This window comes from Arachis hypogaea, chromosome 17, assembly GCF_003086295.3.
Source record: "Arachis hypogaea cultivar Tifrunner chromosome 17, arahy.Tifrunner.gnm2.J5K5, whole genome shotgun sequence".
NCBI classification, from domain to species: domain Eukaryota; kingdom Viridiplantae; phylum Streptophyta; class Magnoliopsida; order Fabales; family Fabaceae; genus Arachis; species Arachis hypogaea.
The window spans coordinates 9,198,084-9,213,949 of NC_092052.1; the positions used below are offsets into that span (position 1 = coordinate 9,198,084).

Consider the following 15,866-nt stretch of genomic DNA (forward strand, 5'->3'; position numbering starts at 1 on the left):
TTCCTTCAGATGAATCATTACATGAAAATGATGAAGTTTGTAACATTGTGTGAGAATGATGGTGGAATGATGATGGAATGCCAGTACTTCTAGCAGACCTTGCGTGAAAATGGTGGTGAAGGGTCAGTATTTTTCACAGAGTCAAGAAGGAAAGTAGATTTTTTTTTGTTTTGAAATTAATTTTTTTAAGTAGATTTTTCACAGAGAAGTCATATATTTCTACTTCTTCAAAAAGTTGTAAATTAAAAGTTAAAAGCTTTTTTAAAATGGTGCCAAACACGCAGATTGTGACTTTTCATAATCCAAAAGTTAAAAAAAAAAGTAGTTTCTGCTACTTCCCAAACGGGCTCTAAGAACTATATATGGACACAGTAGATGTGATCAGTAGGTTATTTTATGTGCTCTGAGATCATTCAGCCCAAAAAAGAAAATGTTTGCACATTGTTACAATGCTGGTTCAAATATCTCTAAGCAAGCTAAGCACTATAGAACTAGAAGTTGCCTTGTAATATCTCATGCAAATTCTTATAAAGGACTCCTTGCCAATATAGCGGTACCATTCATTATTTCTTGACTTATTTGCGGCCGAAAAGAAAGAATAACCAGACTACAAATGAATTTGTCATATCAGCTGCTCAAGAAATGATGTCACATGACTCATCATTTGATATTCTGGAATGCAGGTAAGACAGCCATAAGAGGATCTCCATAACCAACAGCCTCTGTAAATCATAAACAGAAAAACAATAAGAATTCACAGTTATGAATATCAAACTGCACCTTAGTCTTGGTGGTTGCAAGCTGCAAGTTGCAACTAGGCACTAGGCAGGATGCAGGAAATCATGAATAACAATCAAAGGGACATTGGAGAGGTAGATCATAAGCATTAAGTTAGTGAATAACCCATGAAACTCGTACCCCAGCTGTAGATTTTTATGGTAATTTACTAATTTATAATGAACCATGTTAATCTTGATTATCCCATAGCTTATAGGAAAGTTTTCAAGTATACCGGTATTCAGTGATTTTTAACAGTTGATTTTAATTATTATATAAAATCACTGAAACACCGATGTACCGGTACACTTGAAAATTTTCCTAACTTATATCATTTAAAAAGTACAAGCGAAAGAACAGGCACACAGTTTGTAAAGTGTGTTTAGTTTCACTCATGTCTTCTATGTAGAAGAATTCAAGATCTTCATGGATATGATGTGACTTTGTCAGTTAACACGTGAAAAGATTTTAGGCTAGTACCAACCATAAATTCTTCAATATCTTAAATAGTCATTTTTATAGTTAGGCTAGTACCAACCATATCATCCAAGTTACTAGAATATCTTACAAAGGTGGGAAAAGGCTAAGTACTAAGTCTCCCTAAGATGGTAGAATTCAGTTTAGAAAAACAAGTTTAGGACTTCTACTACTACTATCTCAAAAGTCATATATTATAACTTAATTTCGGTGGACACTACCTCCATCCTGAAAGAGTAGCTTGAACACCTCTCCAGACACATCTGACTGCAACATTTAAATTTAACCCAAAAAAAAAAATAAGAAAAAGGTCAGTAGGAAGTAGACATTTCAGAATTACTCAGGATTAAAGAGGCTAAGAAAAATCACCTTAACAGGAAGTGAAGTGCCAAACTGATCCAGATACCCTATTACTTGGCCTTCTTTGATGTAATCACCCTGTATATGTCAAAATTAAAAGGCAAAACAGAAGGAAAAGAGAAGATATTGCAGAAATGATAGTGCTGAATCAGGAACATGGTGATAAAGTGATTTGTAATCGGTCAAATGAACTTTAGACCCACAAAAATCATGACTATGCAACTATATGATAGCATATATATAATTAACTTAGTAGAAAATATAACTAAATTATATTTGTATTCCCAGGATAAAATATATCATTTATATCTTTCATTCATAAGTTTGCATGGAAAGAAAGGCCAATTTGTTAGAACATACTACAAATTTTCCAAATTATGGATCAACTTAGAGAGCCTAAGATACATTTCATTTATGTAGTTTCCACAAACAAAAACATCAGTCATAAACTCATAATTGGTTGATTACTTAGAAACAGAATGGTGGAGAGTGGAGAAAGCAGCATGCTAAATGTACCTCTTTACAGATAGGAGGCTGCTTCTTCCCTTTCACTGTCCTACCTCTTCGGAATGAACCAACCTGACAAAAGAGACAGAAAATGAAAATAAAAATCCACTCTAAAACTCTACAAGGCTTTAAGTAGACAAAATAAACCAGTAAAAGCAGAGTTCAGCGGAAAACAGTTAAAGATACCGTCGGGGATGACACAAGGACATAAGTATTGGGACCAGAAGCATCCAGTGCTGCTAACTTTGATGACTTCACGGTGGCATCATTCAGAAATGGATTGGTCTTCGCTGGAGATGGTTTTGGTGGTTGTGGTGATGGTGCTGGGGTAGCAGGTGCTGATTCCACCATAGGTTTACTTGGAACATGTGGTGCTGTAGTTGGTGAAATGTTGGATAAAGGAGCTTTGACTACTCCAATGTTGCGTTTCATATGCATCTCAAACTCTCCAACCTATCAAAATAAAAGTCAACTAAGGTCATAAACAAACCGATACAGAACTCTCTTCCATGTAAAGGAAAAATGTGTTATATATTCAGATAGGATTTTAGTCTCAATAAACATCACTACCTCACGTCTGAAAAAAAAATTGTGCTGAAATGGACAAAAGCTCCATTATCCAATAATTTGCCAAATGATATGTTGGTAATTTAAAATTAATATTTTTAAAGCATAGGAAACATGTTTTTCATTTATATCATAAAATAAGGAAGGAAAAGTGAAATCATGCAATTTACATGAATAAGTAGGTGAAGGATTGAGTAAATCACTTAAATTGAGCACAAATTATATCATAAAATATGGGTTTATCAACCTTCCCACACTTAAACAATAGCATGTCCTCATGTTAAATCCAAGAGAAAAGGTGAAGTTAGAATGGTAGAATCTCATGCAATGCAATCTATTCTAAATGCAAACTACCTACATGAATCATGCAATTTTAATTATCATCCACCTATATATATTCATAATTTCATACCAAACAATTAGACAGTAAAAGGGAAAGCAGAAAACCATACCCTCCTATAGCCTATAGGATACAGTCTAACATTCATTTCATTTATATCTGAAAGTGATTTCAAATTTTACAAGAGCAGAAAACAAGAGAAGAGAAAGGTCACCTTTACTTTCAATTCAGCAATCTGAGTCTCATCACATACCTCTGTGACCAAAGCCTGATCATAACCAGATGAGACAGGAAGAGTTACAAAGATAATGATAGATTGTGATACAATCGTTGTCAAACCTAAGCTCTGTCGTATGTCCAAAAGACATCTCATGCAACATATAACTTTGTATCATAGGATAATGAAGAAAAAAATGTTGATGCCCAGTCATGTTTGTGGTTCGGATTTCAGAGTACTTCTAGGGGATTTTTAGAGGTTTAGAACCATCCTGTGACATGGCTATTTCATAAAGCTTTTTTATTTGTGGCCACATTATTGCTGATTACCATCAAGCATATAATTATCAAGAATCAGAGAAATGAAATGTCAAGAAAATTAAAGGATGGATGGCTGTAGACCTCAAATCCATAAGGAAAACTTGCAGCTTGTGAAGGATTTTTCTCCGTAGGAAAGCTTTGCAAAGAAGCTGCATCGTCATAGCATGATTATCAGGCCTTTAAAAGAAAGAATGTCAAGAAGCAAACTACTTTAACTGCCAACTTTTTTAGAGTATAAAAGAGTTATAACATGTAACTACCAAGAACTAATTCTCGGTTAGAACATTAACCTTCAGCAGTAACATACCATACTTTGCATTGATATATTTGTGAACTTTCAATTTCAATAACGATAGTAATGGAACAATTCCTTCATCTATTTTTTTCAATACAAATATAAAACTGTAGAACTTGTACAATTGATAAAATAACTGCTATAAAAGTTTGAAATCTTCAACCAACAGCCATGAAGAACAAAGACAAGTACACGATTCATTTAAATACGAAAAAATAACCCACCATCAGACTTGGAGAGGCTGATGGGTTCAGCTGTTTTCTGACATGATACTTGTGTTCGCTTCCACTTGGTGGATCGAGAATCCATGTGCTTCTCACCCATGGTTAAGCTCTGAATCAAAAGCCTACTTTCAGAGCTCCTTCCAGCATTGTGGATGGTAAAACCAGAATTTTGAAGTGAGGGCTGAATATGGGACATGGTGCCTATGGGAGCCAAAGTTGAAATATAATGATTAAAGTATCTAATTGCAATTCTTTCCATTCCGATCATTACGTATGCATTGATAGTAAGAAATAGATGTATGCATACATAATATGGAAACAACAACACCTAAAGTGATGGTAACTTAACAAACAAACATAAAAGGTTAAATTCGCAAAATTATACATTGTAATAAGCCAAATCTAAAGCAATGGACCATTAAAGAAAGCTAAACCAATTACAAAACTAATTAACTCTGAAATGAAAAAAACATTACTACTATATTAATCCAACAGAACCACTTAATCCAAAATCAATAATACATTAAGTTCATACACGATTCGATTCCGATCAAGTATATATTAACAATTTTCACTTTGTTTTTTCCTATAAAAAAATCAAAGATGAAATGCTATAACAGCGAGATTAAAGATCACAAAGAAAACAGAAGCGCAGCTGGCAAAAAAAAGTATCAAAATATGAAACACATTCAGAGAGAGAGAGAGAGAGAAGAGAGTGAAAATTAATACCGAATGCGAGAGAGAATGGAGCGAAGGAATTGAGATTTTGCAGAAAAATGCAGCGAGCGATGAAATGGTTAAGAGTGTTAATAACGATTTAAACGTCTTTCTTTCTTATTGCCGTGGGCTTCGATATCTTCGCCTTCTCTCATCCCATTCTCCGTTACACTTCGCACTCCCTCCATTTTTCTTCTTGTTGTTGCTAACATGCGCCCTCTTACGTGGACTTGCCCCCATGGTGCATGCATGCTCCTCTTAATTTATTTCTTTTCTTAGTGAAACTCATATATGTTTATAAGTTAAATTAATGATTAATCATGGACATAAAATAATATGCAGACTCATATTCAATTATTTTCGTATAAGTTGGATAGTTGAAATTTATTAAATAATAATTTAATTAAATATGTTAAATTATTTAACGATTTCTTATAAATACATGTAAATTTTTACAAAAAAATTATTGGTGACTTAAATGTAATTTTATGTGAAAAGTTAATACTATTGGATAATTTTATACATTTAACTAGGGTTGGAAGTGAGCCGAGCTGAGCCGAACTAGACTAAGCTCAAGCTCGGCTCACGAAAATTAAGCTTGGCTCACGGCTCGGCTCATTAACAATCGAGCTTATTTCTTAAGCTCAAGTTCGGCTCACCAAAAGCTCACGAGCTGGCTCAAATAAGAGAAACATAGATACATAATCTATAATTTTATATCAATAAATTATAACTTATATATTTTTAAAAATATTTGAAAAGATCAATTTTATATATTATTTATCTATCAATAAATTATAAAATTTTTATTTATGTTCTATATTAAAATTATATGTAAAAAATAAATATAAATATTAAATAATTAAGTATATATATATAATCGAGCCAGCTCACGAGCTAATGAGCTGAGCTTATCCAAGTTCAAGCTCGGCTCATTTAATTTATGAACTCAATTTTAGGCTCAAGCTTGGCTCACCAGCTCACGAGCTTAGCTTATCGAGCTGCTAACGAGTCGAGCTCGAGTTGGTTTATGAGCTGGCTTGACTCACTTCCAGCCCTACATTTAACTAAACAAAATAATATAACATATATTTATGATTTAATTATCATTTTCATACAAAGACATTTTTGAATTATTTTGTATATCGCAAAACTTTAACATGTTCTCAATTACTTTGGTAGAATAAAAATATTAGTTTGTACTTTAATATCAATAGAATATAAAGATGTTATTATAATTTATTTAAAAAACATATTATATTATATATATATATTTCTATGTTTTATAAAAAAATAATTAGGAGTCTTAATTTATCCTTATAACTCTTAGATAAAGAAAGTTTTAAATTTTTGTTTTATCTTTTTAATGTTTTTAAAAAATAACATATTTTAAATTTTTATTCTTTTAAATATTAGAAAAATAATTAAAAAAATAAATTAAGATTTAATTATTATTTTATAAAAAATTGAAATAAATATGTCCGTATTTTTCATGTCATATTATCCATGTCAATACTAATAATTAATGTTCATATATTAAAAATAAAAAAAAATTGTTTATTTCAAATTTTGATTTTATCTTTTATCCGCATGCATGCTGTTGCAAGGATACACAAAACTCTCTCTAGTTTAAAAATATTCATTAGTAAAACAAGAATAACAAGATTCACACATGTGAATCATACACAAGTGAGGAAAATTAACCAAATGTACAAATCATATCACACCATTATTTAATTTAGATTTAATTTTTCTCTTAGCACTACATCACATCTGGCAGTTAACGGCGGTTATAGAAACGAATAGCAGCGGTTGCTAACTCGTTAAAAGATAAGGTGTGGCAAAATCTTTAACAGCGATTAATAATAACCGTTGAAATAATCGCTGTCAGGTATCATTTAGCAGCAGTTTTTGTAAACCGTCCCTAAATGTCTGCCTCTGCCATTTTTCTTGTAGTGTATAGTAATATAATAAGCTAAAGCTAAGGAATGTTAACATGAAGTATCTCCCTAAACTCCAACCTCCTAGTTTCATCATAGAATGTCTTATACTTGTTAGGCCAATATGTCACCCAAATCCAACCCCTAATCTCCCACTCCATTGTTTTGCCCTTAGCACCTTTATCAACTTTCCAACACACACTCTCTCCATACTCATCCCCAGCAAAAATAACCCCTCCTTGCCTAGTAAAAGGTCTATAAGCACTAGAGTATCTATCTTTAAACCATGACTTTGGATTCACCAATGCAATCTTTGAAGGCTTTGATGAGAACACTTCCCTACCATCAATGCTATCATGGAGGATCCAATTCAAATTCGCGCTATAGCCGTAAACGGATTGCTCGAATTTCCAAGGCTTTAGGCTCACGCTCGACGACTCGCCGGCCGAAAAAGTGAGCCCTACTTGGGGATTTGGTGGCTGGAATGAGGCTTCTATGCCTCTTTCCATGCCAATCTCTATTGATGGATTTTCTGAGGACTTGCCAACCGATAAGCTCAACACTTGGTGTTGGACCATGGGAGTAAGTTGCAACAATATTCTTGATGGGAAATATTTCTCAGATGCTCCTGCTCCTCTTTCTCTCAAAAGGCTATCATCTACTAGTTTCAATACATCACACCTATTGCAAAATAACAATTAAAAAGCAGTTTAACAAAATATACTAAACTATTTAATCTTCATACAAAATATTTTTATACAAGTAATGAACCTATTTAAATTTATAATACAATACAATTACAAAAATCAAAATCCAAAACCTTCAAAATTACTGCCAATAAGCTATAGTTCAAATGACTGTCTCCTCATACTTATTTAGAAATCGCAGGTTTGAGTCTTCTTTTCTTTGGTTAAAAAAAAAATTACTTCAACATACACTGTCTATTATTTAAAATTTAATTTTGATGTACTATAAAAAAGTTACATATATATCTAATTATTTAATGTTATATCGATAAAATTAACTACTTTGATATATAAATTTTATAAAATAATTAAAATATTTAGAAAAAGTTCTTTCAATCTTTTTAGAAAAGATTGTACAAAATATAGCTATTATATATATGTATATAAAATAAAGTAGAAGTGAGTTTGTGTATATATGTTTTGATGGTTATTTTTAGCTAATTCTCCCATAAATAGAGGGTTAGATATTCTTTATGACTTGTCTAATTGTGATTGGAGAAATTCAAACTCCTTTAAAATGAAAAAGATTGATAAAGTAATAGAGTAATATTCTAATCACACTTGAATTAAGATAGTGTGACTCACAGATAATAAATATTATAAATTAAAGATAGTTAAAATATTATATTATCACTTTATTAACATCCTCACTTTAAAATTTTTTTTTATCATGATTAATGCTAATTATCTCTCTAATCTTAATTTTAAAAAGTAAATTACTAAATTAGAAATTTTTTTATCATGATTAATGCTAATTATCTCTCTAATCTTAATTTTAAAAAGTAAATCACTAAATTAGAAAACTTTTTTTATCATGATTAATGCTAATTATCTCTCTAATCTTAATTTTCAAAAGTAAATCACTAAATTTGATAACATTTATTATGCTTTAGCGATTTAGTTTTCAAAATTAATGTTAAAGAGATTGTTAGAATTAATAATCATGATAATACATTTAAATTCTTTCCATTATAATTAGATAAGTCATAAAGAATAGTTAACCTCCTATAAAATAAGAGGATTGGCTAGAATTTACTTGATTTGTAAATATACCAAATCTCTAAAAGTGGAATTAATTAAAGAAATGTGTAACGATAATTGATGGAATACCTTATGTTGTCAATGTTGACGATTATGTCAATCCACCTTTCTCTGTTCAAGACTCTGTGATTGAACTGAAGAACACCTTCAAGTTGATGATACTTAAGAGAGAATTGAAGCCTCTCATCAGCTGCTAAATAATGATGGTGATTTGAATGCACAACATCCATGCTTATAACAGGGCAATACAATTGAACTTTCCATAACCCAAGAGTTGAGAATGAATAAGAGTACAAAGGAGATGGTGTTCTCATCATGCTATGATTAAGAAGATGTGGTTCATGTTGTTGAGTCTCCACAATCCAATTAGTTATTGCAAGGTTTATAGAACGCATCCATTGTTCTTCTAGATTGTTCCCCAACATCTTCATCAACAACTTGGATGCTTGTCTTGATTGACAACCTTGTAAGTTGTTCTTCAAAGTAGTAAGACATGTGGATCTAATATCCAAAGGTGCTTCATATATGCAAACTAGGAACAACAAAGTGAGGAATGCAAGGTTGAAGATTTCTTCAAAGTTTGGAATATTATTTGGATTTGAATATGGGAATTTTATGTAGGAGGTGTTGGTGTTTTTGTTGGGGCCATAGTGAAGGATATCTTCAATGAAATTAACAAGGAGATTGGAAATGGTTTCTTCACTATCTATGAGCCTCATGGTTTTTGGATTTGGTTTGAAGGGTTTTGAGGTCCATAGAGAGATGGGGATGCTAAAATCAGCTACAATTGCAAAGATTACTTTATTTGGGGTTTGGTGATTTTTGGCTATGGTGAGAGAGAGAGAAGGTTGTGATGATTTTGATGAAGAACATATGGTTAGTGACATGGAAATTGTTCTCCATTCTGAGATTGGTGGAAGCTTTTGAATCCAGCAATAAACATCAGGGAATTTGCAATAAGCCATTTGCTTTGCTACCAATAACTTAGTCAATAGTTTAGTTGGGATAATTTTTTTCTCCATGCCTACTATATATAGAGTTTAATTTTGATACACTAACAGTGTAAAGCGTTTTGTATAGTCATACAATCACATCCACTCTTTTAAATGATCATTCATGCTGTTAATGTAAAAGATAGTTATTTTTATTGATGTGACATTACATAATTAAATATACATATAAAATTGTATTTACTGACAGTGCATCAAAATTAAATTTATGTATATATGCATAAAAGTTTTTTTTCCATGTACGGATACTAAAATCATATATAAAAAATTACGTGTTGATAAAATTATTAATTAAAAAGAATTAACAGATAGACCTAAAAAAGTTTTAAAAAAATAATTTGAAGGACAACTAAAATTTTAATTTGGCAATATTTTTTAAGTAATGATAAAATTAAACTTATATTTTTTTATATTTTTATAATACTTTTTACTTTTATTTTTAAATTAAAGATATTTTTAAATTAAAAATGTTTTTAAATATAAACAATAATAATATTAATTTAATTTAGTAAGTGTTACTAAAATTATATAATTATTGTAACTATCGTTACAGTCACTATAACATGCAACCTATTTAAAAAGTTGGTATTTGTCTACAACACTAATAAAATTGTTATACAAATAATGTTTTTCTTTTTTTGTGTAATAAATGATTTTGTTCAGTAATTGTATCATACTTCATTATTTATTTGTTTATTTGATCTTGAAATTAATACACACTATTTTATCAATAGATAAAATACAAGATTTTTATATAATAAGTTTCATCTATATATAATAAGATTTTTATACACGTAAACGATGCAAGTATATATTAATCCAATGCTTATTTAGTAAAAAGAATAAGTTTATTAAGAAAAAAAATATAGGTTGTATCAGATGAATAAGATTAAAAAATAACATAACCACATGCAAAAAATTTATATAATTTAATTTTAACAAGTTAATATTAATATGAGATCAATAAATTGAAAATTCCAATTTTTTTTCTTTTTAAGCTTATATAAGAGTTATCACATCTTTTTTGAAGTCACTTGTTTAACTATAACTCAGCTTCACATATTTTTGGGACTCCACTTTAGTGGATGCAAACTAAAGCAATGATTGATTCTTTATTGGGGTAAAAAAAGTCAAAAGTACTATGCATATATATAAATTATATTTAATAATAATAATAATAAGAGTCTACGGGCTACCTAGAAAAGAACCTAAGAGAGCTAAATGTGCAAGAAAAGAAAAGAGACAACTGGTTTGTTATATTCCATTTGATTTTATTTCCATCACATGTCATAAATATAATAAGCAGAAAATGCATGGCTTCAGCATAGCCACAGGAGTAAAAATTATGGTGAAGTAATATATAGTTATCAGAGTCAGATAATTAGGCATAATAACCTTATAAGTCAATATATATCATCTAATTAATATTCATCATAGTTCAAAAAATCGAAGTGATCATTGAACTAATAAAATTAAAAATTTAAACGAAATTTAATTGAAATTAAATCAAATATTATAAAATAATATATTTATATATAAAATATATATTTTTAAAAAAATAATATTTTGTATTTTATTATTTTAATTTGATTAATTGTTAAAAATTATATCGATTAATCACTTTTTAATTGATTTTTTAATTCTTTAACCAATTTGTTATCAATTATTTTTTTTTTGGAATCGAATTAATATGATAACCGATTAACTTTATTAAATCGATCATCTCGATTCGATTCTCATAACCATGATATTTATTCATTTTATTATAATGGATACACATATATATAGGGGACATACATATAATGATAACAAGTACATAGATTTAAGGACCGTTTGGGAAGTTTTAAAAGTAACTTTTTTTAGTTTTTGACTTATGAAAAGTAATAATATTAATGTCTGGTACAATTTTTAAAATCAAATTACGGCTTTTTAAGAAGTTATTTAGGAGCTTATACAGAAGTTAAAAAAAATGACTTCTCTCATAATACTTCTATTTTTTATCATATTTCTATAAAATAAGTACTTTTAAAGTTAAAAATCTAAATACAAAATAACTTATTTATAAGCTACTTTTAATATAATTATTTATTATTTAAATTATTTTTTTAAGAGGAGCTTAATTAAGCTGTTTCTTCAAACTGCGCCTATCCACTGAAGATTTTGTTGCATTTGAAAATAGTATGTGTAGTACTTCCATCATATAAGTTAAAGAAACATAAAATGGCATCTTTTGTTTGGTAAGGACATCCAATTTACTTAGATGCAATGTATGAAAAGTGGCATGTAGTTAATTCAATAGTGCTTAAGTAACGAATATAATCCATTACCATAAAGATTTCAAAGCTGGAATATATATAGATTATGCGGATTCGTGCTCCATTTTCTTATGCAAGGTAATTGGCTATATAATATCTGAGCAATGCTATAAAATTAACACAATTTATTTTTTTTAAACAAAACTTAGTTAATCAATATATTTTATAAATTGGTGTTAAAAAAGGTCTAAATACATTAATAGAGTGCGTTTTAGCTAAAATTATTAACTAATATAAATAAAAATGATTAATTTTTGAATTCTTTTTCTTAATATATAAGTAGGGATCTATATTATTGGATACCCCTACCATGGAAGAAAAATATGAAATTTTGAATTGAATTTGATGAAGATGAGATTTTTAAAGTTATTTGTAAATGAGATAGAAGAAATTATTAAAACTTATGTTGTGTTCAATAAAAAATATGTATGAATTAGTTATTATTATGAAATATAATTTACTATATTTTTTTATAAACAAAGAGACTCAAACTCATAATTTCTTAGATAAAAATAAAAAAAAAATATAATTCGTTGGCATAACTTACTATACTTTAATTATTATGGAATATAAGTTACTATATTTTATCACTTTATTGATCCATAGTCAGCTCATCCCAAAAGAAATAGGATAAGATGGAACCATGATGAATGGTATAAAAAGAAATTAAAAAATAAAATAAAAATACGATAGGCCTTATTATTAGCTTGCAGAACTATATATAATCTGTATATCTACATATTATTTTCTAACTCTCTCATTATTTAGTCATCCGAAAAACTAAATTTATCATTGTAAAATAATTAAATTTATAATAAACGAGTAATCAAATTTATTTATATAAATAGTATAATATTTTTTTAATAATAATATATTTTTACACGCAATAATTATTCGTTGATGTCTGTTTTTTATATACACGAAAGTAAGAAACTTGCCCTCAACGCATGCATTTCAGTTGGTTTTTGAAAGAAAAAAAATTAGAGTAAAATGAGAAATAAATTTATAAAAATTTATATTTTAAATTAGTCTCTTAAAAAAATTATTAATAAATATAGACAAAGTAATGTGTTCACTTTTGATATTTTGAAAAAATTTATTGGTATTTTTTCAAAAGATTAATTTATTCAAAGTGTAAATTTTAGAATTTATTTATTATTTTACTTTAAGAAAATAACTAATTTGTACTCTAAGAATATATTTTAAAAATATAATAATAATTTTTAAATATTTTAATATATTCAATAATACATTAAAAATATAAAAAAATTAATTTTTACAATGATTTTATAAAATATTTTTTTATAATATACTTCATTTATGTTCTTAGAAAACAAGTTCACAAAACTCTTATTCTAAAAACTATTACGTAGTCATTTATCCATGAGTGATAACTGAATTTAAACAATGTTCAATATCATGATCTTAATTAAGCCACGGAAATTAAAGGTTAATTAGCTTCTAGCTAGACTGCTAGAGGCAAATTTAGGTTTCAGTCTTCAGATGCTGCGGATATAGTTGACTCTTACATGCATGAACAACTAATTTTTTAAAGATTAGAAAATTAAGAAAAAAGAGGAGGAAGATGAGAAATTTAAAATTAGGGTTTGATTGGGTGATATTTTTGAAAAAAAAAATTATGATTTTTTAAAAAATATTTTTTATAAAAATAAAAGTAATTTTATATTTAAATATTTCATATAAAAAGATCTTTTTATTTATCAATTATATTTGAGTAATGCCAGGATTAGTGGGAGAGTGATGCCAGGATTAGTGGGAGAGTCCCAGCAGAGTGTCTTCGTGAAAGGAAGGAAGATACACGATGGAGCTTTAATTGCATGCGAAACGGTACATTGGCTAAAACGACAAAGAAAGGCATCAGCGATTATCAAACTGGACTTCCACAAAGCCTATGATAGAGTTAAATGGTGCTTTGTTGATACTGTGTTAGAGAAGATGGGTTTCGGCAGTACATGGAGGGCATGGATTAAGGAGTGTATAAGGTCGGCATCCATCTCTATTCTGGTTAATGGATCCCCTTCAAAAGCATTCAAAATGGAGAGGGGACTTCGTCAAGGTGACCCATTATCACCATTTTTGTTTGTCTTGGTAGTGGATGTGCTCAACAGAATGATCGGCAAGGCAGTGAGGAATGGTTGCATTTTTCCACTGTTGGTCGGTAGGGATGATATTGAGTTATCACACTTACAATTTGCAGATGGCACAATATTATTCTGCCCGCCAGAGGAGGGGACAGTGAAGAGTTATAAGAGACTTCTGAGGTGTTTCGAGGTTATGTCGGGACTGAGCATTAACTTTGAGAAGTCTAGTTTGATACCAGTGAATTACAGTCAGGAGTGGACTAGTCGAATGTGTCAGATGCTTGGATGCCAGGAAGCAACCCTGCTGGTGAGGTATCTTGATATTAGCCTAGGAGCAAATCTGCGGTTAGTAAAAACTTGAAAATCGGTTATAGAGAAGGTGGAAGAGAAGCTTAGCCTATAGAAAGCGAAGGTGCTAAGTAAGGCTGGAAAGCTGGTACTCATTAAGTCTATAATAAACAGCCTACCAGTGTACTACCTGAGCCTGTATAAAATGCCAAATGTGGTTGCTCGAAGAATCATTTCTTTGCAGAGAAGGTTCTTCTGGGGGAAGGATGACGGACGACCTGGCATGGCTCTTGTGAAGTGGGAGGTGATCCAGGCACCAAAGAAGCTAGGAGGGCTGGGAGTGGGTGACGTAGTGGTTCGCAACACTGCTTTACTGTTTAAATGGTGGTGGCGTTTCTCGAAGGAGGACTGTCCGTTGTGGAAGAAGATTGTGTGTTCTTGCAATATACTGAACCCAAATCAGTTGCTGTCTACTCAGACTTTACCAGTGAGAGGGGGTCCATGGAGAGATATATGTCATCTACAAATAAAGGAGCAACAAGTAAGGCAGAAGATGATTGATGGCCTCGCTATTGAGGTAGGGGATGGCAGGACTACCAGATTTTGGGAGGATACGTGGCTGCAAATAGGAAAGCTGAAAGACTCTTATCCGAGACTCTTCTTGATTTCGAACAAAAAAGGATCACCAATTGGGAATTGTGGGTTTTGGGATGAGATAGAGTGGGTTTGGCATTTTCAGTGGAGGCGGAAGCTCCGCCAGTGGGAATCAGAGACTTTAGATCAGCTGCTGCATGCCTTGCAATCTGTTAGGCTGATAGCAGAAGTGCAAGATAGAGTGGTGTGGAAATTCGATAAGGAATGTGTTTATACGACTAACTCATTTGTGCAGATTTTGCAGGAAGCGACTCTGGATGAGGAGATTCTGAGGTACAGATTCACAAAAGAGATTTGGAGAGGTTTAGTTCCACCTAGAGTTGAGTTATTCTCTTGGTTTGCTCTGATTGACTGGATCAACACAAAGGACTGGCTTAGTAGGTTGGGTATCCTGGGACCACATGATAATCTGTGTGTGTTGTGTAAGAAAGCAGTTGAAAGTGTTCATCACCTGTTGGTTGCTTGTGAGTTTTCTTGGCAAGTGCGGTGTGGATGGATTTCGAAATTTGGTCAGGAGTGGACAGCTCCTGGCACCTTGAAAGATCACTTTGAGAGTTGGAGGTACATGCCTATGAGACAGGAGGTACGCAAGTTATGGCTAGTTGGGTTCTTTTCAGTGATATGGAACATTTGGTTACGGAGAAATGATGTAATCTTTCAGAACAATACAGTAGGCGTTGTAGAGTGTGTGACACAATCGTTTCTTAGTGCTGCGGAATGGTGTGGGAACTAGCTTATGTTGTTGATAGCTATGCCGAAGATGACATAAGAGCTAGTTAGTCTTGTTTTTACCTTATTCCGTATATGCTCCACTTCGAGTGTTGAGCTTTTTCTTTCTTTCAAAAAAAAAAAATATGTTTGAGTAAAATAAGATAAAAATATTTTTTAAAAAAAATATTTTAAAATGTAAATTATAATTTTTTAAAAAGATGTTTTTTATTTTTTAATATTTTTACTTTTATTATTAAA

The 15,866-nt window shown here is 30.5% G+C and overlaps 2 protein-coding genes across 2 annotated transcripts; both read right to left on the minus strand.

Annotated features, from left to right (window-relative positions):
* Positions 1-378: 378 nt before the first annotated feature.
* LOC112765554 (uncharacterized) lies at positions 379-5,048 on the minus strand. Its single transcript, XM_025811452.3, has 9 exons — positions 4,814-5,048; positions 4,085-4,285; positions 3,647-3,714; positions 3,243-3,296; positions 2,308-2,574; positions 2,131-2,193; positions 1,624-1,692; positions 1,476-1,521; positions 379-722 (listed from the first exon to the last, which is right to left on the minus strand). The coding sequence occupies exons 2-9, from the start codon at positions 4,278-4,280 to the stop codon at positions 661-663; spliced, it is 825 nt and encodes a 274-aa protein (XP_025667237.1). The 5' UTR covers positions 4,281-4,285; positions 4,814-5,048; the 3' UTR covers positions 379-660.
* Positions 5,049-6,426: 1,378 nt separating this feature from the next.
* LOC112767043 (uncharacterized) lies at positions 6,427-9,538 on the minus strand. The gene is made up of 2 exons (XM_025812932.3): positions 8,598-9,538; positions 6,427-7,422 (listed from the first exon to the last, which is right to left on the minus strand). Exons 1-2 carry the CDS (start codon positions 9,491-9,493, stop codon positions 6,783-6,785), a joined length of 1,536 nt encoding a protein of 511 aa, XP_025668717.1. The 5' UTR covers positions 9,494-9,538; the 3' UTR covers positions 6,427-6,782.
* Between the last annotated feature and the right edge of the window lie 6,328 nt (positions 9,539-15,866).